Here is a 26,503-nt window from a genome sequence, read left to right as displayed (position 1 = left end):
GAATCCCACCTTGAGCCGGGTTTTTCCGTGAATAACAGAGATGGAACGAAGTGCGGCAAAATCAAAATGTCATCCTCAACTTAATGTCACTTGTCGAGTTGCACGCGCAAAACCTTTGCGTAAAAAGCTCAACGCGTGCGGACAAAGTCGGCCGGTCGAGTAGCGCGAGGGTTGACGACAGTGAAAAGGGGAAAGCGCAGATGAGCGTGGCTTCATAAAAAGAGGAAAAGGGGGAGCGGGGAAAGCGGAGAGGAAAGGATAACCGCGAGATGAGAGGAACGCCGGGGAGAGGATAATCGGGGGACGAGACGAGGGGCCAGAGAGCAGAACAGCGCGAGAGGGACGAGCGAGCGGGAGAACGAGACCGACGGAGAGGTGGCGGAGAGCGGCGCTGCAAGGTCAGCCTCATTTGAATTTTAATTCACTGTGTGCCACGGGGCGAAGTGGGAGACAATTTACCACTTGAAAATGGAATTTCAATTTGAGGTCGGGGGACAAATTGAACCGAGATGTCGCTGCGACGTGCCGAAAAGGCTCACGCGCGCTTAACACGCGTCAACACACACACGCATGAAATCAAACACTGACTGACGTGCTCAGCAAAACCTTTCAATCAGCTTCCGAACTCAATTCAGCGCGACTCAACTTTAATTATAGAGCACGTTCCAAAAACACAAATGTGCCTTAAAAATGGAGACCAGTGAGGGCAGGACAAGGAAAGTAAAGGGTTAAGTTCAGAAATTACACGAGGACGAGGAAAGGGCTGCTTATATATATATATATTTTTTTTTTAATGGCTTACCTTAACCAGAATCAGGCATCCCGTTGTAGCCAAAAGCTACAATTCTGGTAGGCTAATGCGCCTTTTGGCAAGAGATAAGCCAATATGTTGATTATTAGTCGTCAAGGAGGCCGATAACCGATATTTGGAGCCGAAAAAAAATTAAAATTTTCACGAAATTGGCTTCAAAATAATAACAATAATAATAATAATTCCAACACTCTTCTTTAAAATAATTTTTCATATGCTATAAAATATAAATTTTTGTGGACTAATGACCTCAAACTCGCGGCCCCGGGGCCATTTACAGCTCACAGGGTGATACTTGATGGCCCCGACTTCATATTAACGTTTCAAGTAACCCACCCCTAAAAATGCATTCATTGGATTAGGCAGTGAGTATAAACACTAATAGTGCAAATATAGACGTGAAAACAGATAAAGTATCCAAATAATAAATGACCCTGCACAGCGCCATCTTCTTTCACGCATCCTCCATTCTCACGCCATCCCTGTATTTTCTTTTTTCGTGGCGCCCTTCAAAAGTCTCACTTTCACCTCCAAATCCCCTCCATCTTTTGTTCCTTGTTGCCTTTCCCGCGCCGCCACCGCTCGGTCCCGCTCTAACACATCCATTAGTCAGGGCCAAGTAGAGTTGATGGTGTTCTTAACCTCGCTTAACCTTTCCCCACACACACACACACACACATCTGCACACACACCGTCCCTTCCAGCGTTGTTAGTAAAAATAGATTTATGCGGCCAACAAGCAGTAATGATGGATAAACCAAAGGTAACCCTTTGTCCTCACACACGCACGCACATGCACAATGTTCACTGTTCTGTTTAGGGAAAGTATGAGATTGGAAAATTATTTAAAAAGGAGGTGATAATATATGTCCCGACAATGTCTCTATTATTGTCTCTCAAAAGACATTATTGATATGCTGTATTATGATTACTGTGTTATGTGATAACACACACACAGCAAAAAAAAAAATCGAGGTGAAACTATGATTGTTTGGTGCAAATTCGTGTGTGCGCATAATGAGCACCGTCGACACCCGAGTGAAACCTCATTAGGATTGCAATGATGGTGAAGTCACACACTTAGCGTAATAGGTGGTGTGTGTGTTTGTGTGTGTGTGTGCAATTCTATGTACAGTATGTGTGCGCGCATGTTTATTGGCATCCGTGTCCAAAACTCATGTTTCGCAAAACGGCTCCATTTGCCAGCAAATGCAAATCTCATTAAAATGCACTTATGCATTCACTTAGGGAACGTGTGTGCGCGCGCGCGACTCACCTCTCCTGATTGCCTGCGTTTCCTCTTCGAGACGCCATTTTTGCTACGGACCTATGGTGGACAAGATTGCTTGAGGTTGTCTCTGATGCAGATACTTTCAACATTTGATTGTACATGTTTTTATAATAATATTTATATGGAATTTTTACTACATAATACTTATCGCGATGTTTTTTTTTTCTTTCCATCTTGCATACAAGAAATACACAAAAAAACAAATACTAAAACTAATAAAAACTAACACTAAAACTAAACCTTAAAAATATTCTAATATCATTCTTAATGGCGTTAAAAGTCAAAAGCTTCCCGCCAACCTGCTGACTGATGGACGGAGCCCCGCCCACCGCCAACAGCAGCGTGCCAGTGTCCTCCAGGGTGCTGAACGACAAGCTGATCTCGGTGCCGACCGCCAGCGAAAGCCCGGCGAGCTCCACGTAGCCTGGCTTGGAGAAGCTGACTGTGTGCAGGTTCTACGGGACAATAAACACAAAGCCCAAAAGACAACCTTGGAAAAGAAAGGACACCTAAGGAGAATGGAACGAAGCCCCTCCCCCCCCAATGTAAACATACGCACTACGCAAGCATGGCTTCCTCTGTATACTGACAATGGCCGTTCCAGTGTATAAATACATTTCCATTAGTGAATAGAAAATGTGATGAAAAAAACTCCATTGTGGAGTCAAGTCAAGTGCATTTGCCTAACTTGCAGGAAAACAAGCATAAAGGACATCTCGGTTTTAGAATTGATTTATCAAAGTTGTACTCATTAAGTAATGTTATGATCTGCGTTCAAGCTAACACATGAAAAAAAAAAATATTACAAACTAGATTAGCTAGCTAAAATCTCTCATTTTAAGACATAACTTTCACTATTTTGAAATCCATATTATCTATCATTGAATACAACTGAATACTAACGTTAGCATCGGCGCTAGTCGTAATACAAATTGAGGGGTGTCTTGGAAGATCACTTAATAGGGTCAAAAAATCAAAAACAAGCCAACCTAACTTTTTGGGTTAATAGTTTAACCCCAAAAAGTTGGCTCAAAATGAATAACACACAACAGCCCCTTCCCCCCAAAAAGATCAGGTTGTTTTGTACTAAACCCCCAAATTGTGTTGTCTTTGTACAAATCTTTTTGTTGTTGTTGGGATTAATCATTTGCCCCACCTTTTTGGGACATACCTTTTTGAATGAAATGAATAACCCAAAAAGTTGTATCGGCCCCTTTTTGACCCAACTGTTTTTAAGAGTGTAGGGTTTCAAATTAGGCTTTGAGACAAGGCTTACTTTAAGATATCATTATAATTTCAAATTTAGCTTTCAAATCAAGCGCTATACACTTTTACAAAAATGGGTAAAAAAAAAAGAAGAAAGTTAAATAACCCAATTTCGGTCAAATATTGGACCAGATTACTCAGCTCAATTTTACCCCAATTTTGGGTTGTTTTATATTTTAAAAAATGGGGTTGTTTTGTCTAAAACAAAAAATTGACTCAAGTCGTGGGTCGGTCCAAATTTTTGAAAACCAACCTACTTCTAGGTTGTTAAACTGCTGGGTCAAAAACAACCCAAATTGGGTCAAAAATTGTACTTACCCAGTAACGTAAATATGACCCAACCTCCTCCTTTTTTTTTGGTTCAAAACAGCCCAAAAAATTGACCCAAGTTAGCAGGTGGGTCCAATTTTTGACCGAGCAGTATACAGAATGACACCATTTTTGCACAAAGATGGATCAAATTGGGTTATTTTTGACCCAACTGTTTTCATGAGAAATGCCCCGGCTGCCAGTGGAGAGGGAAAACAGTCTGAGTAGAATATTATTTATTTATAATTGCTTTAAGTCAAAATCAACCCCCCCCCCCCCCCCCCCGATTGTTACGTCATATAACTGCAAGCAGATAGCTCAAACGTCATGTGATTTTAAATTGGAATTGAGCAGTCGTACCTCGACATTACATCCTTTGGTAACCCCGGTGTAATCAGAGCTGCTGAGGAGATTATAAGGAGTTCGGGATACTTCAATCTCCCGGAGGCAGCCGACGTAGCGCTTCAGGACGACCTCTGGCCTGTAAAGATATTCCAATCATCAGACTTTCCAATCGCTTTAAAGTCTAATGTAATAGGATCATGTCTTCATTATTGCAGCCTCCGACGCTTCGCGGAGTGTGATCAGCGTTGACCCGATATCAGAGTGCGCATCATCGGAATCTGCCATTTGTCCTTGTTGTTAAAAGATGGAGATTGATTAGGTCTCGGGATGCACTGCGTTGGATTGAAGCCAAGCCACAACTCAATGCACTTTTTGCGACTGATTTTGAACAATTTGCCGTTAGCGGGAAAAAACGACTTTATTATAACAATGAAAATAAACGACACATTTTTGCCGCTGAGAGGACAAATGGCACATCCAGGTTTATAAAGGGCAGAAAAGGTGATTTCCAGCCGCTGTGTGGATGAGCAACAGCCATTAGGGACAAAACTTGTTACCTGGATTTCATGCGGTCAAGAAAACGCACGACAATGGCACATTAGCGCACATCTCACACGAATGGCCATTTACATTTGTTCTTCAATGGAATCAGTGGAAGATTAAATCGTGAAGAGACAATATTGAGGATTGAAGGAAAAAGTTATTTCACCAGGTTAGTCTTTGAAATGGGTCCATTTGACCCACACTATTTTTAATGTTCCCAAAACATTCTGACAATGAATTATAGCCAACGATAAACAATGTAAATATATCAAAATTTGGAAATGTGGAAGTTTTCTATTTTAAATATTGCCATGACCCCAAAAACGTATTTATACGTTTTTTATGTTGTTGTTTTTTTATGCTAGAGCATACAGAAGGCTTTAATGTTGCCTCTGACCTGAAGAGGTCACTTAAAGAAATGGTAGTTATGACAAAAAAAACGGCCAGCAGGTGGCAGCAGAGTATAAGAGATTAGCCGAGGCCATGTTGCAATAAGTCAAGTCATCTTTATTTATATAATGATGAAACTGAGCTATATTCTAATGCTAATTGCTGCAAATCGGAATGCCAATACAAATATCCTTTTTTTCCTGACGAAAGAAATTTAACTCATAGAAACAACTCAGATGAATTTTTGACGTCTATAGCCGTCAACGGCAGTGAATGAGTTAACGAGTCCCACCCCGAAGACGTTACCTGTAGTTCCCGATGGTCGGCAGACCTCCGAAATAAATGCTCTGCTTCTCCTTGAGGTTCAGCCCGGTGGCCGTACCCAAAGATGTCGCCCCCATCTTCTCTTCGGCGCTGTTGTCAATGTCCACGACGGTGACGGTGGCTGGACAAATAGTTCACAGACATCAACAATAACGGAGCAGAAGCAGAAAATGAAAAATCTTTGGGTAAACAAACCTTGCTTCTTGTTGCGAGACATAGTGAGGGATTTCCAGCGGCCGTCGTTTTGACGGTGGGCTGATACGGCGCTGCCGACCCCTGACCCCAGATCGATGTTCATCTTCACCTTGCCACCTGAGAGCTCCAAGGACATGAAGTCCTTCTACGGGGAGAGAAGATCGGCGTGCCGAAAAGGTATTTTGTCACCAATATGTGTAAATACCAATTCATCGAGTAGTCGTAGTAGCTTCAATACCATATCATCAGTCGCCAGATACATGAGCAGCGCATCGGAGGCAAATGTTCGGAATTTGAACGTCACGCTGGAAACGTTCGGGTTCCATCTTGTGGGGCGTCCCACTGCGGCGTAGCCTTCCCCGTCCAGCTGGACGGTGCCTTCGCCATTTGACGCCTGGGGGCTAACAAAATAAATAAATGTTGTCATTTTAAAAAGATGAATTCATTGCATTAATAAATTGAATGATAATGCATATATTTGTGGAGACTGGGGTCAAGTTGTATTTTACAAGTTACTTCATGTTTAAGATTAGATAGTTCTTAATATGAAAAGAAAAAAATGCACTGAGCTGTCACCAACGTCTTACAAATGCATTTATGCCATCTAGTGGCAGAAAAAAATGACCTCAACACAATATCTCTATTTGGGGTAAATCCAGTTTGATTATGATGTATAATACTAGGTAAAATTAAAGCCAATCTATAGTTCATTATCGTTGTTGTAATTTTTTTTATTTATCACAGCTGATTAAACTAATAAGTCGGAAATCAGAAGGTTTTGGAATCAATGAGATAGTTGATAAGTACATGGCTTTTCCTTAAATACATTTATAACTTCCAAGAAAATAAATATAATATTGGGCTAAAATACTGAATAGAATTCAATAGGAAGACCATCCGATCCCGGGGCCTTTTTTTAGTGGAAATGACTTAATTGCAATTTTAATCTCATCACAAGTAAATGCTTTTACTCATGTATTATTTTTGTTGTTCTGACAAACATTTTAATTTAACAGACATAAGAAATGATCCTGGATCCTCACCTTTAATTTGTGACGTACATAAATATTTGTAAAACTCTTAAAATTTTCGGATTAATTATTTTATTTGTATTTTTATATATATATATATATATATATATATATATATATATATAACTTACACATAATTGAATGATTTGTGTGTTTCATACCTGACAATGCATCCTTTGCAGTCTCCCTGCCTGCCCCTGTAGTTCCAAAGTCCAATAGGTTTTCCATCAAGGAAGGTTTCCCCCATGCAGCCTGTGAACGTTGTTGTCCTCACAGCGTCTGCTTTCTAACAGTCCGACAATGATGATGATGATGATGATGATGATGACGATGACGATGACGATGACGATGATGATGAGAGTCCAAAGTCATCCCGATCATACATATGATTGAACGTTACCTTGATGGTGCCGAGTATCCCGCCCACAAACAAGTAAGCGTTCTGGTCCACATCCAAGATGGTGTACGTTACGGGCGAGGTTGCGCTGTGCGGCGTCGGCACGACGCCGGCCCTCGGGCCTTCCAGCGGGTACACTGATATGGTGCCGTTCAATCCGTTACTGCGGACAGACAGAAATGAAGTCATTTGATTTGCCGGCGCGCGTTTCCTGGACGACGTTTACAACCGCGCGCGTTCCGTCACATGAAATCCGCCTTTATGAACTGGAATAGAAAAAAAAAAAATAGACGAATGAGGGAAAGTGATTGCGGAGGCAGGTTTGCGGGAAGCGGGACCTCGGAGATGTACAGTGAAATTGATCTGCCACCTTGAATTTGTTGTTTCACGGTGCCCAACAGGACGTTCGAAGCAACTATCCCCGTCTTCGCCGAAGGAATGCGCGCGTGCAAGACGGCGCCGTATGTTACGTAAGGCGCTTGATTTCCCAAGACAGAACAACGTAATCCCATTACAGAAATGATGTCCTCTGGTCGTTCAGTTGTTATTTACGTTTCTATTTCTGGCTGTCGTCAGGTGGTCGAGCGTGTCATCGGGTCAATGGCGTCGGTCCATTGAATAATCGACTTTGCTGAATTGAACGATTTCATGTGACCCCAAAAAAAAAAAGCGGATTAATTGGCCGGTTATGTCGCTTGTCGTTTGCTGTGACGTGTGCTAAATCGCTACGTTGGATCCAATTTGCGTACGCTTCATGGATAGCTGCTGCTTTGGAAAAGAATAATGACCTCGTTTTGTTTGTAGCGATGTCAAATGCGCCGAAAAGCGTCACGAGGAAACGTTGCGGTTACGCAGACGGATCCTCTTACCGGGAAGCTTCTATTCTGTGCCAGTTGCCGTCGTCGATGGTGAGCAGCGGATATTCCACTCGTCCCACACCTGAACCCACGTCCCAGAGGAAATACGCCTTGCCCTTGCGCATCTCCAGAGCCAAGAAATCCACCTGAAACACGCAGCGGACAAGCACACAAACAAAAAAATAGACACTCAATTTGAGTGACATAAAAATTTCAAGAGTAGATTACTTAAATGCAGAAAGTGAAGGCGCAAGAACTTTGAGCCGATTTTCTCAGTTTTGATTCATTTTGTTATTATTATGGATGAGCCGTGAGAAGAAAACTGTAATAAGAAGCTTTGGAGCATATGCTCTCATCTCGACGCCCACTCAGCATTATTATTCATATAGCATTATGCACAGTTAGAGATTATTAGGGACAAATTTGAAGATGCAGACACATTCACACACGCCCTCTGATCTCGTATGAACGGCCATTATTCATTAGCGCAGATCGCAGAGCCGCGTCGTTGCTTTTCAGCCAGCATTACACACTCTTAGTGAAATGTTAGCGGTGTGCGTGAACACGCGCAAATGTGCAGCACGCCTATTCATGCGGAATGTTTCACTTATGGAGAATTTTAGTCACACACACACACAAGCGCGTACACATTAGCGCTCAAGACTTCCCAGTCAAATGCGGCAACGCTCTGATTTCTCGGGGGAAATCAACCTAAAAGCAGATAGCAACCAAAAGCTGTTAATTGTCAAGACTTGTTTGAACACACACACAAGCACGCATATGCTTATAAACAGCTTTTGGCGTCCTCAGCAGCAGTCTCGGAGCACATTCACATTCATGTACGGAAGCCTGGAGCTGCCAATGTGGAGTGACATTTTTGACTGGCAAATACGTTTAAAACGTACTTGCAAATACAGGTACGTTTACATTTATTTGAACGTACTTGTAAGCTAAATGCTAAAAAGTTAGCATTGCAAATATGTTTGAATGTACTTGTAGGCTAAATGCTAAAAAGTTAGCATTGCAAATATGTTTGAACGTACTTGTAGGCTAAATGCTAAAAAGTTAGCTTTGGAAATACGTTTGAATGTACTTGAAGGCTAAATGCAAAAAACTTAGCTTTGGAGATACGTTGAACATACTTGAAGGCTAAATGCTAAAAAGTTAGCTTTGGAAATACGTTTGAATGTACTTGAAGGCTAAATGCTAAAAACTTAGCTTTGGAAATACGTTGAACATACTTGAAGGCTAAATGCTAAAAAGTTAGCTTTGGAAATACGTTTGAACTTAATTGAAAGATAAATGCTAAAAACGTAGCATTGAAAATACCTACGTTTCAACGTACCTGTACGCTCAATGCTAAAAAGTTAGCTTTGGAAATACGTTGGCACTATACTATTGCAAATAGGTTTGAATGTACTTAAAAGATAAATGCTAACAACGTAGCATTGCAAATATGAACGTACTTGAAAGTTAAATGCTAAAAACGTAACATCGCAAATACCAACGCACTTGTAGGCTAAATGCTAAAAAGTTAGCTTTGGAAATACATTTGAACATACTTGTACGCTAAATGCTAAAAAGTTAGCTTTGGAAATACGTTTGAACGTACTTGTAGGCTAAATGCTAAAAACGATTAACTTACACAAAAATTGCACTCTAAAATTAAACATAGGAAACTTTGAAACAATTTATTATTTTTTCTGCAGTGCATAATCTCCATTTTTACCCATAAGGCCACTGGATATGCACATGCGCAAGTCAATACTCCGTGGCAGTATATAATTACGTTCAAAGGTTTTTGTCAGTCCAAAATGTTTACTCCACAATGCCAGTTTCACGCTTCTGCAGTAATGTAGTGACTGTTCAATGCAGAAATGTTTTGACTGAATGTTACACAATCTATTTGTGGAGTGTTCAAAATTGTTGCACTTAATTCAATCAAATGTGAAGATGAAACCCTCCGGGCCTGCCGCACCGCTATATACACTCACATATTTGGCAGAGCCAAGGTAGAAGAGCAGATTATCGGGCGTGGTGGTCTTGACGTGAAGAACGATGGTGTTGTACCGGCCCTTTCTGATGTCGGGGCGGTAACTGCGCAGACAGTCGCCGCCCGACGACACCGACACTTTGATCTTAAAAGGGAAAGCGAAAAACGTTCAAATCTGAACCGATTCCGCGTGCGCGGTTTTCGCAAAACTGTTCCTTACCGAGTTGGCTTGCTTCCTGGCTTGGTTGATCAGTTCCTTGATTTGCGAGATGTTTCGCCTCAAGTTGTCCTCCAGCTTTTTGATAGGCTTCAGCTTCTCCAGCAGCCTATCAGCTTCGTCCTCTAAATCCTTCACTTTCGCTCCTGCCGCGTGGACTGATTAAACAGACGGGAAGGGTTTATTTATTTATTTATTTATTTTTAGATACGGAATCAGCGACGTCATCGCATACAGAACTTTACTGCTGAGCGCGGCGGTGCGCGACGGGGGGGGGAGAGGCGGAATATTGAAAGCAGCTGAATCACTCAGTCATCGATCGAACACAGAGAAGGAAGGCGAGATAAATAAAGAGCAGGAGAGGGAGAAAAAGAAAGAGCCAATCAATTAGTGTAGCTCAGCATTCAAAGAGGAAGCTTGTCTAAGAACATTTATTTGAACGGACACTGGAAAAAAGGATCGAGTCCCATGCGTTGCAGTGCGCATCGAGCTCATGCTGGAAGCAGAGCTGAGGCATTATTAATGTTATTATTATTATTATTATTATTAGGAGCAGCTACTGTGATTTTATAGAGCTTGAAAAGACACCGATACAAAGAATGGATGGTGCTCCAATACTCTTGTTTCAAATCAAATGAATGCAAATTGGGACCAGCAATGAACTGATTGCAGATCAGATTTAGTAAATGGAACGTAGTATTGGGGCACCATTGAGAAGTGTTGATATTGATGTAAAAATAGATATACATACTGATAGCTGTGGGGGGGGTACAGGACAAACAAAGAGAAAACAATATTTTCATAAGATTATTGTTGTCACTGATCACAAATGCATTTTTCATTTTTAAGACTTTTTAAAACTGATTTTCCTTTTAAATAGCTGAAATTCAGTGGGGGGAAAAAAAAAGCATCCATAAACAAGCATGCGACCAAATGGGCAAGACGTTCCGAGACTTCTTACTGTTTTTCTCCGGGTCCTGGATCATCTGGTTGGCGGCGCCGACCGTGTGGGCCAACTGGCTGAAGTTCTTCTGTATGTAGTTGACCTGAAGGTTCAAGGCCGCCAGGCGCTCCAGGACGTCGATGGCCGTGGCGTTCGCCTCAGCGGCCGCGGCCTTTGTCGCCGCCAGCTTGGCCGCCGTGTCTGCCAGACGACAACGTTTAAATACGTCAAGACGGTCAAGAAAATGAAAATACCGCACGTTTTCAGTTTGGACGCGATCCAGTATTTTGAACGGGCAACTGAGCTCCATTCATGCGCTCATTGATTTCACTGTCACTCGCACGCGGTATAATTGTGCGGTCAGTCGTACCGTTGGGGATCGCGTTGAGCGTTGTCATGGTTCCATTGATAGCATTGAGCAGGTCTTTGGTTCTGTCTTTTGCAGATTTGACTCTGCCCTTCAGTCCGGACACACTCGCGGCATTGTCTGCGGGACAAAAGTGATATTTACACTTTTTGTGTATTTCAGACTCCATAGGGGCTGCTGGTTTGGTTAGCAAAAAAAAAAAAGAAGCTACAGTTACAGTAACTCATTCAAACCCCAAAACATGTAAACACGGTTTTTTTAAATAGTTTGTCCTTCACTCCCAAAAACGTATTTACACGTTTTTTTTAATGCAAGAGCATACAGAAGGCTTTGATGCAGCTGCTGACATGAAGAGGTGGCTTAAAGCAATGGTAGTTATTACAAAAAACGGCCAGCAGGTGGAAGCAGAATATAAGAGACAAGCTCTTTTTGTCATTGTTTTCACCAGGAATGTGAATAATGATGAAACTTAGCTATATTCTAATGCTAATTCTGCAAAATGGAAACAGATACAAATATTCTTTTTTTTCCTGATGAAAGAAGAGATTCAAATGTTTCTTTTGGTAGATTCCCTATTTTTATAGCAATAGAACACAATATTCTGCGGGCCTTCCAAAATCAGTCAAAATCCAGTAAAACAGCCGGGAGCGAAGGGGGTCGCTTCAGTCAAAATGGCTCGGAGTGAATGAGTTAATGTGGAAAAAGGAAGCAGATGTCGTGACTAAATAGGGATCTTTGCTGCTTAATATTGCATAGTACACGCACACAATACCTTTGACATCATTATGGAGTTGCTTAGCCTGGTTGAGCAGCTTGAGACTCTTTTGAAGGGCACCTTGAGCTTCCTCCTTGACTGGGATCTCTGGGCCTAAAGCCTACACGCACACGCACACGCGCACACACACACACACGGGTAAAATAGAAAAATCAGTGACAAAGAACGCTTCAGGATTTGGGAGCCACTCGTGAATTAAATAGCTTTCACCCGGCATACAAAGGTGAAGTCATCTGCATATCAGCGTTCTGCCGTCAGATTGACCACTTTGCGATGCTAAGCGACATTCCCAGAAAGGTTTTCAAATGGCGGAAGGAGCCCTTCACGCTATTTCCGCACCTTTTGCCCTCGAATATTTCAGCCTCTTTTTACTCATTCTTTGTCATGTACTGGTTATTGGTCATGGACAATGAACACAAAAGAAAAAAAATGAGACAATTTGAATGGAATTGAACCCAGTGGATTCATAATATCCAGTGGACGGACAAAGCAAAATGGAACAATACCGTATACGTCTATATAATTGTTACATTATTTTCCATACGTTTGAGATATTTCCCTTGCATCTGATGAAAACGTAAGTGACCCAGAAGTGCCACAAAATCAACAAAAAGTGCCCCAAACTGGAAAGAACGTGACCTGAAGAAAAATGTTAATTCATCGTTTCATAGGAGTGGTAAATTGTGTGAATACAGTGTAGTTTCACGTTGACATATTTAAATTCTTTATCTTTTTGGATGCTTGTATCAACCAAACGAAAATGGCACAATACTGTATATAATTTACAGTAATCTGTTCTCATTTTGTATATTTATGCAATTTTTGATACCGATTATTGGCAGAAAAAAATACAGATTACGGATTAATCTGCAGATTATTTAAAAACATATATTTAATGCATAAAATAGTTTTCCAACAGCATTTGTGTGTGAATATTCGTTATTTGAAGGAAAAAACATTCCCGAAGTTGATGCTAACTTCCTCTTAGCATTTGAATGGGATCTTCCCTTCACATTTAGCATTAGCGCTACTGTAGCGATGTTTTAAAACGAAGCATGTTTAGTATTTAAATATGCAGTGGATGTAATTCTTATCGTCGTGTCTTTAGTTTTGCAGTTACAACAACTGGGGTGTCATTAAAAAGCTTAAAGGACGCTTAAGGACAACAAAATAACCAGAACAACATACGCTACACACTTGCTAATTGCCAATGCTACGCAAGCAAAATGGTGCATTCGGGGTACTTTCACAGTGTCGGAAACTTCGTTTTTCTTCTACGATAACGTTTTAAGGGGAAAATAATCGGCCATTTGGCCCAATTGGCAAATAGTTTTGGCTGATGTTTGAAGGGCAATAATCGGCCGATTATAATCGGAGGCCGATTATAATCGGAGGGCGATTAATCGGCCGAACCCTAATAAAACATCCCAAAAAGATTTTGTATACATCATCGTGAAATCGCTAAATTTCTTCCATTATATGGAGAACTGCATAAAACAAATGATGCCAAATATCATCAAGAGGTTATCAGTGACCAATGAGAAACATTGTTAATAATAAGAATAGAAATTTGATGATAATGTAACTTAAACTGCCAAAACTGGTACGAGCAAAAAGTTAAGTTTTTAGTAAATGCAATTGGCAATTAACTATGCAGACAGTTTTATGGAGGGAATCTTTGCCCTGGAATGTAATAATATTTTTCTATTTCTCCCTTTAGGGAAAGTTAATTTGTTAGTGTGTGTGTGTACTTCTTACCATCGTCAGTGCTTCTGACGCAGTCTGTTTGGCCGTCTTGGCTTCTTTCTCTGCTTGGTCCACATTGGCTTTAATGTTTGTGTACGCTTTGAAGGCGGCTGTTGCGTTAAAGGAGAGGTTCTTCGCTTCGGCCAAGATTCTGAGAGAAGAGCGCAAAAGATTACAAGTGACAATGACTGCATCGTTACATTTCGCATCGTGACCCATCGTTACCCATCCAAAATGGCAGCCGACTCATTAAGCTGTTGGGCGTGATCCTCGGCAGCGCGCATGCGATGAGCCAGGCCGCCGCCGCTCAAACCGTTGGTCAGATGTCGGACCCTGTCGTCCAGCTGGTCGTGAAGAGGACCCAGGTCTTTTCTCACCTCCTCGGCATCCTACAAACGAGATGCAACACTCGAGAGTCAGACCAACACAACATTTTACGCTCCGCCGAGTCCAACGAGGCCCTTTTTGTCGTGCCTCTAACTCTTTATTGATGTTGTCTGAAAGCTGGTTGGCGTCATCCAGGAGGTTTTCGGCTTCCCCGATGACCTTTTGCGCTTCTTGTTTCACCCCAAGGACCGCAGCGTGCCGCCCCTGCAAAAGTAACAGACCAGTTGGGAAACATCGTTAGACGTGTACAAGCTTTTGCTCAATGATCAATGTTTATTTCAAGGCAAGATGAAGCTTTGTAGCGATTGCTCTTTAGTCAGCTTTTTCAGAGAGTGCAATTTAAGTAATAACACTTTCAATTAAAAAGCTGCAAGCTCGGTGAAACGGACGTTGCCTTCCCGACACCGTTGGGGGTGTCGAGATTGAAAATGAAGAAAATACGAGTTTTGAGGTTCACCACCTAACTAAATATACATTTTAACCCAGATGAACTGCATGATTTGGTGACTTTGAAGGACAGGAAACACCTCAAACTAAATCAACCCTTTAAGCCTATATCGTCAAAATAGGCCTTCACCCTTTTTTCTTTTTTTTTTGATCAGTTATGTGACAAAGAAACCGCCCCAAATTTAACAGGAAGTGCCCCAAATTGAAAAGGAAGTGTACCAGAAGTGCCCCGAAATAAACAGGAAGTTCCCCTAATTGAACAGGAAGTGACTGAAAAAAAAAAGGGACCTTGATGTGCCCCAACATCAACAGGAAGTGCACCAAATTGAACAGGAAGAGACCCAGAAGTCCCCCAAATCAACAGGAAGTGCCCCAGAACGGTCCCAAAATCAATAGAAAGTGTCCCAAATTGAAAAGAAAGTGACCCAGAAGTGCCTCAAAATGAACAGGAAGTTCCCCAAATTTAACAGGAAGTGATTGGGAAAACAAAAGGATGTGACCCAGAAGTGCCCCAACATCAACAGGAAGTGCCCCAAATTTAACAGGAAGTGCCCCAAATTTAACAGAAAGAGACCCAAAAGTCCCCCAAATCAACAGGAAGTGCTCCAAAATCAAAAGGAAGTGCCCCAAATATGCGCCAAAATTAGAAGTTCCCCAAATTGAACAAAAAGTAACTGAAAAACAAAAGGAAGTGACCCAGAAGTGCCCCAACATCAACAGGAAATGCCCCAAATTGAAAAGGAAGTGACCAAGAAGTGCCCCAAAATTAACAGGAAGTTCCCTCAATTGAACAGGAAGTAACTGAAAAACAAAAGGAAGGGACCCAGAAGTGCCCCCAACATCAACAGGAAGTGCCCCAAACTTCACAGGAAGAGACCCACTAGTCCCCCAAATCAACAGGCAGTTCCCCAAATTGAACAGGAAGTGAGTGAAAAACAAAAGGAAGTGAGTCGGAAGTGCTCCAAAATCATCAGGGATGTCATTGCATGTACCTCCAAGAATGTGAGGTTGGCTTGGTTCTGTCCAGCCAGCAAGCCAGCCTGCCTGGTCCTCTCACGGGCAGAGTAAAGAAGATCTTGGGCCTCCCGAAGTTTGCTGTCGTGGTCTGACATCTTGTCTGTTATCTAGGAAGGTAAATAAATAACTAATGAATACATTTGAGTTAAGTATCGTTGAATTGCGAGGTTTATGAATTGCACCTCTGCTTTGAGGTCTTCCGTGGCCTGGTGAGGATTACCAAACATCCTCTTGACTTTCTGGAACAACTCTTCTGCGAGACTGGAAGGAGCGATGGCATCGCAATTAGTTTTTAAAATATTCTAGTATCATATTTAAAATGGTTTATTTTTAAATATTTCATGTGATGTTCGTGGATCTCGTACAAAATCCTGCCACATCCTCATGAGAACAAGTTTTGAACAGCAAACTTCCCACCTTTGAAATTGTGAACATTTGTATGTTTACCACAAGAGGCTCGGAAATGCATGATTAGCATAAACCGAGACAAGAAGATTCTCGCTCTCCCCAGTTGATGCCACTCAGAGGATTTTGCACAGTTTTGGCGGGTACATGCAAGGTAATTATTGGACTTGGAGTATAACATTAATGAGGTCTATGGGGGGGGGGGGGCAGCGAGATGAAAACAAGAGTAAAAATAAATGTGTACTCCAAATGATCTATTTACAACATTTGACAGTGACTATATATAATGTTCATAAAAAACATTTGTAGCCAAGTTTTCAGGCATTCGTATAAAGTGATGTGTTTTATTGGCTGAACTCTGTTCAGGGGTTCAATCTCAAAGACAAGGGCGCTTTATCTTTCGCCTTATTTTCCATGCACGCTATCTTCCCAATACCGCGTCCGTCTTTGAGTCGTTCCTAAATTCACCCCTATTCCCGTATCTCGGCATCGTTACGTCCGTGTCTCCCCCCAGCAGCCATAGTTTTAATTAACTTATCGACCTCGTCAACATTTAATGCGCTAAAGAGATAAAGTGAGAGAGGAGGACGGGCGGAGGAAGAGAGTGGATTACTGATCGAAAACGGCAGAAAAGCTTCATCAGCGTCTTTGCGGTGTGCAGCGCGCGGATAACGTGCAAACGGCGGTCAAACCGACTTTTTGGTTGATTCCGTCGCTTTTATATTGATTGTAAAGTAAAGCAATAATAAGCAGCCATAGAGATAATGTGCCTCGAATTAACAGCCTTAAAGTCGGTGTCATAGTATACTGGCTTGTAATATGGATAATAGCATCTTTTTCATCACCATGGCAGCAGCAGATCACCTACTCGAACCGTCTATAATAAAAGCAGATATGATCGTGTGGGCGTATTCATACTCCATCTCTTCCTCAGCAATGAGCCGCTTCCCTCCCAGCTGTCGTTTTCTCATCTCAGCCAGCATGGCCTGAATCTCTCCCTTCAACTCCTTCAAACTTTTTTCCGGCGTCCCGTCTTTGCGCGCCAGCATTCGGTTCAACTCGTCAGCTTTGGACTGGAGGTCTGGACACAAAGATGAGAAATATTGCTACATGTACAGTTCTTACGCGCTAGAATTCATCCACGATGGGGAAAATAAGAGGAGACAGCAGTAATGGGGATGAGGAGAGCCACTTCGATTGGCTTGGGAGTCGGCTGCGTTCCATCTTACAACGGCGCAGACAAGAAAATACCAAAAGAAATAAAACTCTATAGAGGACCAAAACTGCCATCATTAAAAATAAATACATGAATGAATAAAAGTGAAAATAAAAACTGATATAAAAATATGATTAAAAAATTACATACAAAAAATAAATTTTAATGCAAATAAAAACAATTATTTAGGGATACATATGCATTTTGTTGTTTTTATTTTCATGGAGGACCAAAACTGCCCAAATTAAAAATAAATAAATGACTGAATAAATAAATAAATGACTGAATAAATAAATAAATGAAAACAATAAAAAAAAAATTTTTTATATCAATAAAAATGGATATATAAAAAATATATACGGTAATTCAAAAATTACATACAAAAAATTAATATAAATGGAAATTAATGTTTTTTATTTATATATATATATATATATAATATAATATATATATTGTTGTTTATGAATATTAAATAAATAAATAGTTTAAAAATAGTTTAAAAATAGAAATAAATATAAATGAAATAAAAACAATATATATATATATATATATATATATATATAGTTTTTTATTTCCATTGATATTCCATTGATTTTTGTATTTAATTTTTGAATAATATTTTTTATATCCGTTTTAATTTTCCCTTTTATTCATTCATGTATTTATTTTTAATTTTGGCAGTTTTGGTCCTCCATAAAACTCCACCCATAGCGCCCATGGAATGAATTTTAATTGAACTTTGAGGTTTGCTGTGGTTCTCTCTCCATTCATAACATCATTTTAAGAAAATTTACTACGTGTCTATACCGTCTGCCGGCTTTGTGGCTCTCGAGAAACACAATCCTGCCATTTAATCCGAACTCGCTTAACTGTTTTGTCATCAGTCAAAGCTTTGGCAGACGCCATATTTGCATTTCTCTTGCGCAATAAAAGTCTAAGTCTAAAACGAATCTGCGATAAATTGTTGTAAATCCTCTAAATGAGGATTGATTGAAACCATAAAACAATTTTACAATATAACGAAGCATGCATCAGTGTTTTTTCCTGAAAAGAATGACTCATGACACAATGCCTCAAAAGTTGATCTGATTAAAGCAAGTTGAAACCGGCTAATGTGTGAACATTATGATTTTGGGAGTGGGTGTGCATGGTCTCGGCGACGCGGCCTTTCCTTCTCATCTGAAATGTAAACATGATGTGATTACAGCCGAGACGCGAGCGAAGCCATCACGCTAATGAACAGCTGTAGTGTGCGCGCGTGCACGCGTGTGCACGCGTGTGCCTCTGAGTCTGCATGTCACAGTCGTATAATTACACGCTGGGATTTAAAAGCCAATTAAACACTTAAAAACGTGAATGGAATCGTATTATGCTATCCAGTAAACACACACACACGTACAGTATTTCCTTGCCTCATTATCTGTAAGTGTGTGTGTGTCTGTAGTTGCATTTGTGTGTACTTTTACATTGGTGCTTGTGCACGTTGCTTTTGAGTTTCTCTGTGTGTGTTTGATAGCCACTAATTATGTCCCTAATTGCTACTCTCAATCATCCGCTGAGAACCGACGCACACTTCACACACAACATTTTCATACGCACTTATCAGGCAGAGGGCCAGAGGGAAAGTTTGCAGCCCAGACAACATAACGTTTTGAGAATCACAGTTATTTGAGCAGCGATCGGATTTTTACAGCACGTTATCTGTAAAAAGTTGCACTGGGGAGGGTGTAGGGAAAAAAAAGAAAAGAAAAAGGGAATTGTGAGTCGGAAACTTATTGTAAACAAGAATAAATCTAATATCGACGATTCTCTGCTATCAAAAAAATGGTGGTGCCGCAAAACAGCCCACACCCCAAAAAATAATAACCTAAACATTTTACAATTTAAACAGTAAAAAGGAAAAAAGTTGAAATGTTAGAATTGAGAAAAAAAAAAAAAATTCTCCATTGAGGATGAAAAAAAGCATTGCAATGGCATGAATACTTAAAATGAGCCGTGTAATAATTATTTTTATTGTGAAATTTTAATGACCCCTTTCAAAGCCATTTTGCTCAGATTCAAGTCTTTTAAATTCAATAAATGTGACCACTAGGAGAGGTTGATAAATCTTCAATCTTATATTGCAATGTTTCAAGCTATTTTGTGCTAATATTAGTTATAAAATTTGCAGTTATTTAAGTCATGTACATTTGTTAGGGATGTTCACTTTTTTTCAGACCTCTACCAGTACGACAACTCTTGAGTATGCCAATACCAAGTATAGATACCACTAGTAGTTTTGATTAGTCATAGACCAATACCGATTATTAGTAGTAAGGGAGGACGATAACCGATATTTCAAGTCAATATTCATTTGCAGTAGAAGAGAAAATATTCAAGATTTTTAAAAATTACTTTTTCTTTTAATTTTAAACTATATTGACAGCTTTGTTTAAAAATGATAACAAACATTGCAAGGAGCTTCCAGGGTCATCAGTATGTGTTAAGATAAATTAAATACTAAACATTATACTTCCCAAAAGTTTTCTACTGTAAATATAGTTTTAAAAAATGTCCCCCAAAAAATATTGTAACTTTTTTTTTCAATAAAAAGTTCCCGGCATCAGCATCATTATTTATAAAGTGGGCATTTAAATAGATCCATAAATGAAAAGTTCCTGTATCTCACTGTGCGACAAATGCGTAAAAGGTTTCAAAAGATCTTCGCAGACAGTGAAAAACTGTCTGAATATGTTTGAAATACCAGTTTTAGCGTCCTTCGGATTGGTAGAAAGGCCGATGCCGATATTTGTCAAAATGTGTTGATACGTAAATTAAAAAAAACAAAACAATGACAGATCATTTTAAAGAAAGACTTATATGTGGTAAAGATCTGACAATACAAAGCATATTTGGAATAGCTTTAGTTCTCCTTTACATTTGTTAACTTCTGTAAACTTCAACCAAATCCTTCACTAACGTATAATGCAATGCTAATACAATTCCAAATGTATTAGGTGTGGTATGAAAAAAAAAGAAGCGTTTGCTGGCACCCATTCCAGGGTGTGTACCCCACCCTCTCGCCCAAAGTCAGCTGGGATGTGCACTATAAAAAACGTTGTTGTTTTTTTGACCCCTTTCATCAAAAATCTTCTGTTTTACAGTATTTGACTGTGCTGATGCATCTAAAGAATGTAGAACATGACCAAATATGGACGCAAGGAAGCCAGTCGAACAAGACTGGGAGAGCCTAACCTTGAGCTCCCAGCAGCGTGTCCCTGATGAACTTCTCCAAGACCTCGGCTCGTTTCTCAATTCTGTCCGCGTCATCTTCCACTTGTTCTCCATCAGCGGACACCTTCGTTGCCTACACACGACACACACACGAGCACGTTAAATTAACAAATATTGACTCCCCGTGTCAAATGAACAATGACATGAGGCTCATCACTATTTTAATTTGTGTATGTAACCTCTCTTTTTTTGTGATTATTGTCAACATCTCGTGCCTCTCCGTACGATAGCGCATGAATTATGCACAACAAAACACAAGCGCATCCACTGAGATCCATACACGATCACACAAAAGATGTCAGGAACACAAGAAATGAATCACTGATGCGCACACACACACTCACACACTAACGCTGTCGTTATTGATATTGAAAAAGGACCGTGCCATGTTACCCCATCAAGTGTGTGACTGAGCATGTGGCTGAATGCGCACAAGTCACTAAAAATGTGTTGCTTGACAGCATAATTGTTTATTGAAATACTTTTGCTATCCCGGTCAACTTGCTTTACATCGCGGATTAAAAAAAAATAACACACAAAAAAACACATTGCACACAAGTGTTAATTAAACTGGGGAACAATAGCAAAAAATGTTGAGTTCGATTTGAATGCTAATTAAAACTAAAATTGGCATGTTGATTCCCTAACTGTAGTCAGTTTTTGATTTTTCTCCACAGATGGGAAACATTCCACTGTAGTAAGAAGAGTTGATTACCATGGGCATAACGTTGTAAAATTCGATTTAGTCTTATGCATTTTTTTTAATTTTATTTATTATTTCTAAGAAAAGGAGGCTCATATAGCTAAAAAATAAATAAATAAATAAAAATGACGTAATAGAGAAGGACTGAGATCAGTTTTGGATCCCGCACCCACAAATTTGTTATAAACAGCTGTCAGACCTAATTCAAAAATTCCTTTTCCCAGTGTTGTTATTGTTTTCGATATATTACAACCCTCCAAAAAGTGATTAGGTAATGAAGAAGATCTGCTATTGCCATTTAAGTCTCATATTGGAAAATTTAACCAGTGCTGGTTTTGCGCCATTTATTCGCAGTCTGGACGCCAAGGGGTGAATATCTAAAATCCATTTTTCTAATCTAATGTAATCTAAATAATTGAATGTAATCTAATCTAATCTAGATAATCTAACATCATCTATTTAATCTAAAATAATCCAATAATCTAATGTAATGTAATCTAGATCATCTAACATTTCTAATGTAATCTAATGCAATCTAATCTAATCCAACCTATAGTCTAATATAGATAATATAACATCTAATCGAGATAATCTAAAAACCATCTAACTAAAGTAATCTAATTTAATATAGATCATCTAACATTCATATATATAATCGAATGTAATCTATATCCTCTAACATCAATCTAATCGAATATCCTCTCATCTAAACTAATTTAATCCAGATCATCTAACATCCAATTATCTAATCTAATGTAATCTAATCTATATCATCTAATATTCATCCATCCATCCATTTTCTTAACTGCTTAGTCCTCACAAGGGTCGCGGGGGGCGCTGGAGCCTATCCCAGATGGCTTCGGGCAGGAGGCGGGGTACACCCTGAACTGGTGGCTAATATCCATATAATCTAATCTAATCTAATCTAATCTAATCTAATCTAATCTAATCCATATTTTATCTCCCACAATATTCTGTCACAATTCACATTTTTACAAATTCTTGTGATACCTAAATTAGTGTTTGTTTCACTATTGTGATCCCTCGTCACTCAAGATGCAATCTTGCAGGCTGTTTTCAGGCTGTTTCTGTTGTGCAAGTACTCAAGACTTGTTGATCTACAGCAGATTCTTCACATGTATGACCAGTAAATGCCTTCAACCATGATCTCTAAAGGCCATTTGGCTCCATCCCTTGATGGCGAGACCGAGACAATGGGGAATGAAAGGAAAGAATACGCAGCAAAAGGAAGGCACGCTCGCGAGAGAGCGACACTCAAATTGAGCCGAGAGCGACACAAAGGCGTGCGTACCCTGCTGTGGAGCTGGTCCATCTCAACAACCAGCGATCCCAAATTGGAGTCGGCCAGCTGCAGTAATCTCTCCGGAGCTTTCTGCGGTGACAGCATGTGCTGCAGGAGAGAGAGAGTAACATGAAGGAGGCGCAACAGACAGATGATGTCTGACACATTTTGGCTCGGGGGCTCACACTTTTCAACCTTGTAGCTCGGGGGAAGAAGATGGATTAAATGATCCACTTTTAAGGATTACATCCTCTCAATCGTCATTACGAGTCAAACGCTACCTTGAGTTCGTCGGTCATGTTTTCAAAGCGGTACAGGATCTTGTAAGGCGGCGGCAGGGGCGTGGTCAGCGTGATGTCACTGACGATGCGATACAGGCGGTCCATGTCGCTCAGCAGCAAACCTGAGCACTCGTCGTCGCACGCTGTGGACACAATACAGGAAGTCAAAATAGATGTTGCAAATATGATACAAAAGGATCAGGCAGATGCAGAAAACAACAAACACTTAGTTTCTATATATATATATATATATATATATATATATATATATATAATTATTTTTCATTGTTTTGTTTTTTTCATCAATGTGCTCCACCCACTGTCATAACCTTTAGGGACTTTTACCATGAGAGTAGCAATTGAACACCTCGTGGTGCGTGTGTGAGAGAACGCAGCGCAGGGAGCGAAGCGCACCTGTTATGAGCACACACCGCGGGCTGAGAATACACATAAATTGCGCATCAGGGGACCCATTCAGACACACGCGGAGCACGACGTGTGTGTGCGTGTGCGTGTAGCGTAGGGTTTTCCTTTTCTTTCTGCAGCCCGGGGTTGATTTATTGCTGAAATTAAAATTTCTGACAGGGGGAATCTAAGATAAATTAAGCAGAAATACTTTCTACTCTATCAATCTATGACAGAACCGGACCGTGCGGGAGAACACACACAAAACAAATCATATACACAAAAAAAATCTCAACCTGATTAAAATAACAATAACTAATCCTTTATTTAAAATGAGTTTAAAGACTGGAAAATCCCTTTGAGATGTATTATGCATAACACGACTTTAGCATAGTCAGCACGAAAACGTCTTTTGATTATCACATCAGTTATTAAATACCACATGCAATATTGAGAATCACGTAGTTAGATATCATTGTAACAACTCGAGGCACTCTAACAATGCATATGTTTAAAAACACTGTAAAGTGAAATCAAGAGATTTATTTTTGAATTTATATTACACGGAAAATAGATGGATGTTTGAAGATCATTTGTGCATGACTCATGGCTGAAGCAGGGCAAGTGACTGAGCTTTATATAAAAACGGAATCTTTATTCCAAATTAAAAACGTATCAATATATTCTACTATAAATGCTTTAAGTGTCCCAAAGACGTATTTATACGTTTTGTTTAGTTTTTTTTATGCTAGAGCATACTGAAGGCTTTGATGCAGCAACTGCAGAGAACGGTTGAAGAAATGGTAGTTATTACAAAAACAGCCAGCAGGTGGCAGCAGAGCTAACGAGATCAACCAGGGCCGTGTTGAAAAAAAGCGAATTTACCCACAGTTCTAAACAGATTTGTAAATAATGATGAAACTTAGACATATTCTAATGCTAATTGCTGCAAAATGGAAACAGATAACACAAATCTGTGTGCCTTGCAAAATCAGTCAAAATGCAGTAAAACAGGCGGGAGCAAAGGGGGTTGCTTCAGTGAAAATGGCTGGGAGTGAATGAGTTAAAGACTAAATCAATCTTATTAAAGAAATATGAACGAGATTAAGTTTGAACATTATGCCATTGTCATTTTTGTTACGAGAGTCAGAAATCCTATTGTAAACAGATGTGACTCTGAGACTAGCGGTCTTAATTTTATTTTATTTATTATTATTATTTATTTTATTTTGCTGTTGTTCATGTTGTTTTTTAATTACTTTACATTGTAAATGAACTCTGGGGAGAAACGGGGCAGATACAATAAGACGTGTCTTCTTTCTTTTTCCCTTTTACAAATGAATGAAATAAATGAGTTACATGCAACAAAAAAAAAAGGAAAACTGTAATGCCCAGTTAGCTAGCTAAAGCTAGATATGCCTGCACCCTGAAAATATATATTTTCTTACTGCAGACGATAGCATCAATTTTTCCAGGTCATAGCAGCCTTATTTTAAATACTTACCCATTTTTTTCAAATGTTTCAATTCAGGTAGAATTGCTAACAGCAATCATCTCTTAGACGTGCCAAATTTTAATTCAATTAGTTTTCCCTTTCCAGGGACTTTAACACAAATACATGATGTTGATACTTCATTGATGAATAAATTAATAATTAATTGGAGGTTTGCATTAGTTTTTCCACTATAACCACTCACTGCAAATCACACATGACATGCAGGTGCAGAGAATCATTTACCTTAATGTGAGCTGTTTGTTTTGGACGGCACACACAAATGTTGTCATTGAAATGTCCCGCAAGTCAGTCTGCATTCAAATCCAATGTGGTTGGCCGATGGACATCATTTAATTGGAAAATTTTTATATTTGTCGTAAAGTGGTATAAAACGAATCTGCCTGGAGTTTTTTTTTCTTCTTCTTCAAATTGTGGTCTAGATAGACCTAATTTAAAAACATCACATTAAATGCAAATTAAAGTGAGACGGTAAAAGTATTACTGGAGGTGCTTTTTCTTTCGCTCTTTTGTACGTTAACAGTTTTGACTGACTGAGTTTGAACCTTGGAGATTCCATTGTGGTAAGCGAAAAAGGAAAACAGCAAATAAAGAAATAAGAAACTCCCTTAACTGTCAATCAAACCTTGTTGAAAAGTAACGAGCGTTCCTACCGACGCCTGATTGCCTCCGTCCAATGCGACCCATCGGGACTTGCTATCATGGTCTGGGGTGGCAACTGGGCAGCCATTTTGGTCTCAACCGCACGAGCACAATTGCACAGCTAATGCGCGAACACACGCTTGGCACCTGAACGCGACGCGCAATCACCTCCGCCACCAGCTAGCAGCAATTTCTTATCAGCATCTGTCTTACAAATTTCTTTCTATACTCGACCTGGTGCACACACGCCCGCCTCAAGACATGCTAATGGAACTAAATTGGCCCCACCATTATGATCATATTAAGTGGAAATTAGCTCCAAATGACATTGAAATGATTGCCTAAATGAGCGGAATTTCAATTCTGATGCAGGCCCCTTCGTCTCCCAGGGCAACCGGGTGAAAGCCGCTCATTTGCACGTGCTCGGCAAAAGAGGAAAGATTGGAGCGGGAAAAAGTGAGCTGAGGGAGGACGCCTCTGTGGGGGGGCACCCGGTGTTGCAATTTGTGATTTTTTTGGGGGTCAAGCAGCCAAACAGAACCGCATAATGATTTTAGTTTTAGGTCATTAGGTTCAGATACTTTGATTGATTTTGACTACATGTCCACTAAAAATGGACGTTTTCATTGGCATGACAATAGTTACTGTATAAAACAGTATAGACTGATTATCACCCGGAATTTATCAAAATATAAAGTGAGGATTTCACCTAATATAGATATATAATATAATATAATATAATATATGGTTTGTGTCAATGAAGTGATAAGACGCCAGATGAACAGCACAATAATAATATGAATTGCAAAAGACAAAAGGGTATAAAATGTTGTGTGTCAGTCCTTACAGATGATCCCAGACGGTCCACACACATGCCTTTCCATGCACTGGTCACAAGACCTCCCAGAAGCCCCGAACGTGCACCGGCATTGGCCAGTGACGGGATCACATGGTCCGGGCAACGCCCCCCACGGGGAACACTTACACTCCTCGCATCGACCGCCGGGCATCCGAGGGTTACCGTGGTAACCGGTGGAACACCTGGATGGGAAAAGAAATGATCAATCAGGACGCTCATAATAAAACTGGAATTAGAACTTTTGCAACAAAT

The 26,503-nt window shown here is 40.0% G+C and overlaps 1 protein-coding gene across 2 annotated transcripts in view; it reads right to left on the bottom strand.

Moving 5' to 3' along the window:
• The window catches only part of lama2 (laminin, alpha 2), a 123,732-nt gene that overhangs the window by 9,601 nt on the left and 87,628 nt on the right, over positions 1-26,503 (bottom strand). For both annotated transcript variants that reach the window (XM_086061343.1, XM_086061344.1), the window contains 24 exons: positions 26,240-26,433; positions 22,833-22,975; positions 22,561-22,659; positions 20,507-20,618; positions 16,975-17,137; positions 15,834-15,912; positions 15,627-15,758; positions 14,275-14,391; positions 14,026-14,189; positions 13,813-13,951; positions 12,052-12,154; positions 11,283-11,399; positions 10,931-11,113; positions 9,973-10,127; positions 9,754-9,897; positions 7,772-7,905; positions 6,906-7,065; positions 6,667-6,791; positions 5,713-5,875; positions 5,475-5,619; positions 5,262-5,400; positions 4,038-4,158; positions 2,402-2,557; positions 2,088-2,138 (listed from right to left, as the gene is read on the bottom strand). In XM_086061343.1, the coding sequence (XP_085917469.1) occupies positions 2,088-2,138; positions 2,402-2,557; positions 4,038-4,158; positions 5,262-5,400; positions 5,475-5,619; positions 5,713-5,875; positions 6,667-6,791; positions 6,906-7,065; positions 7,772-7,905; positions 9,754-9,897; positions 9,973-10,127; positions 10,931-11,113; positions 11,283-11,399; positions 12,052-12,154; positions 13,813-13,951; positions 14,026-14,189; positions 14,275-14,391; positions 15,627-15,758; positions 15,834-15,912; positions 16,975-17,137; positions 20,507-20,618; positions 22,561-22,659; positions 22,833-22,975; positions 26,240-26,433 (3,238 nt within the window). The remainder of the gene's footprint in view (positions 1-2,087; positions 2,139-2,401; positions 2,558-4,037; positions 4,159-5,261; positions 5,401-5,474; positions 5,620-5,712; positions 5,876-6,666; positions 6,792-6,905; positions 7,066-7,771; positions 7,906-9,753; positions 9,898-9,972; positions 10,128-10,930; positions 11,114-11,282; positions 11,400-12,051; positions 12,155-13,812; positions 13,952-14,025; positions 14,190-14,274; positions 14,392-15,626; positions 15,759-15,833; positions 15,913-16,974; positions 17,138-20,506; positions 20,619-22,560; positions 22,660-22,832; positions 22,976-26,239; positions 26,434-26,503) is intronic.

The sequence above is a fragment of the Leptonotus elevatus genome, chromosome 18, assembly GCF_054856555.1.
Source record: "Leptonotus elevatus isolate MCC_2025b chromosome 18, RoL_Lele_1.0, whole genome shotgun sequence".
NCBI classification, from domain to species: Eukaryota; Metazoa; Chordata; class Actinopteri; order Syngnathiformes; family Syngnathidae; genus Leptonotus; species Leptonotus elevatus.
This window is presented reverse-complemented; position numbering and strand designations above follow the sequence as displayed.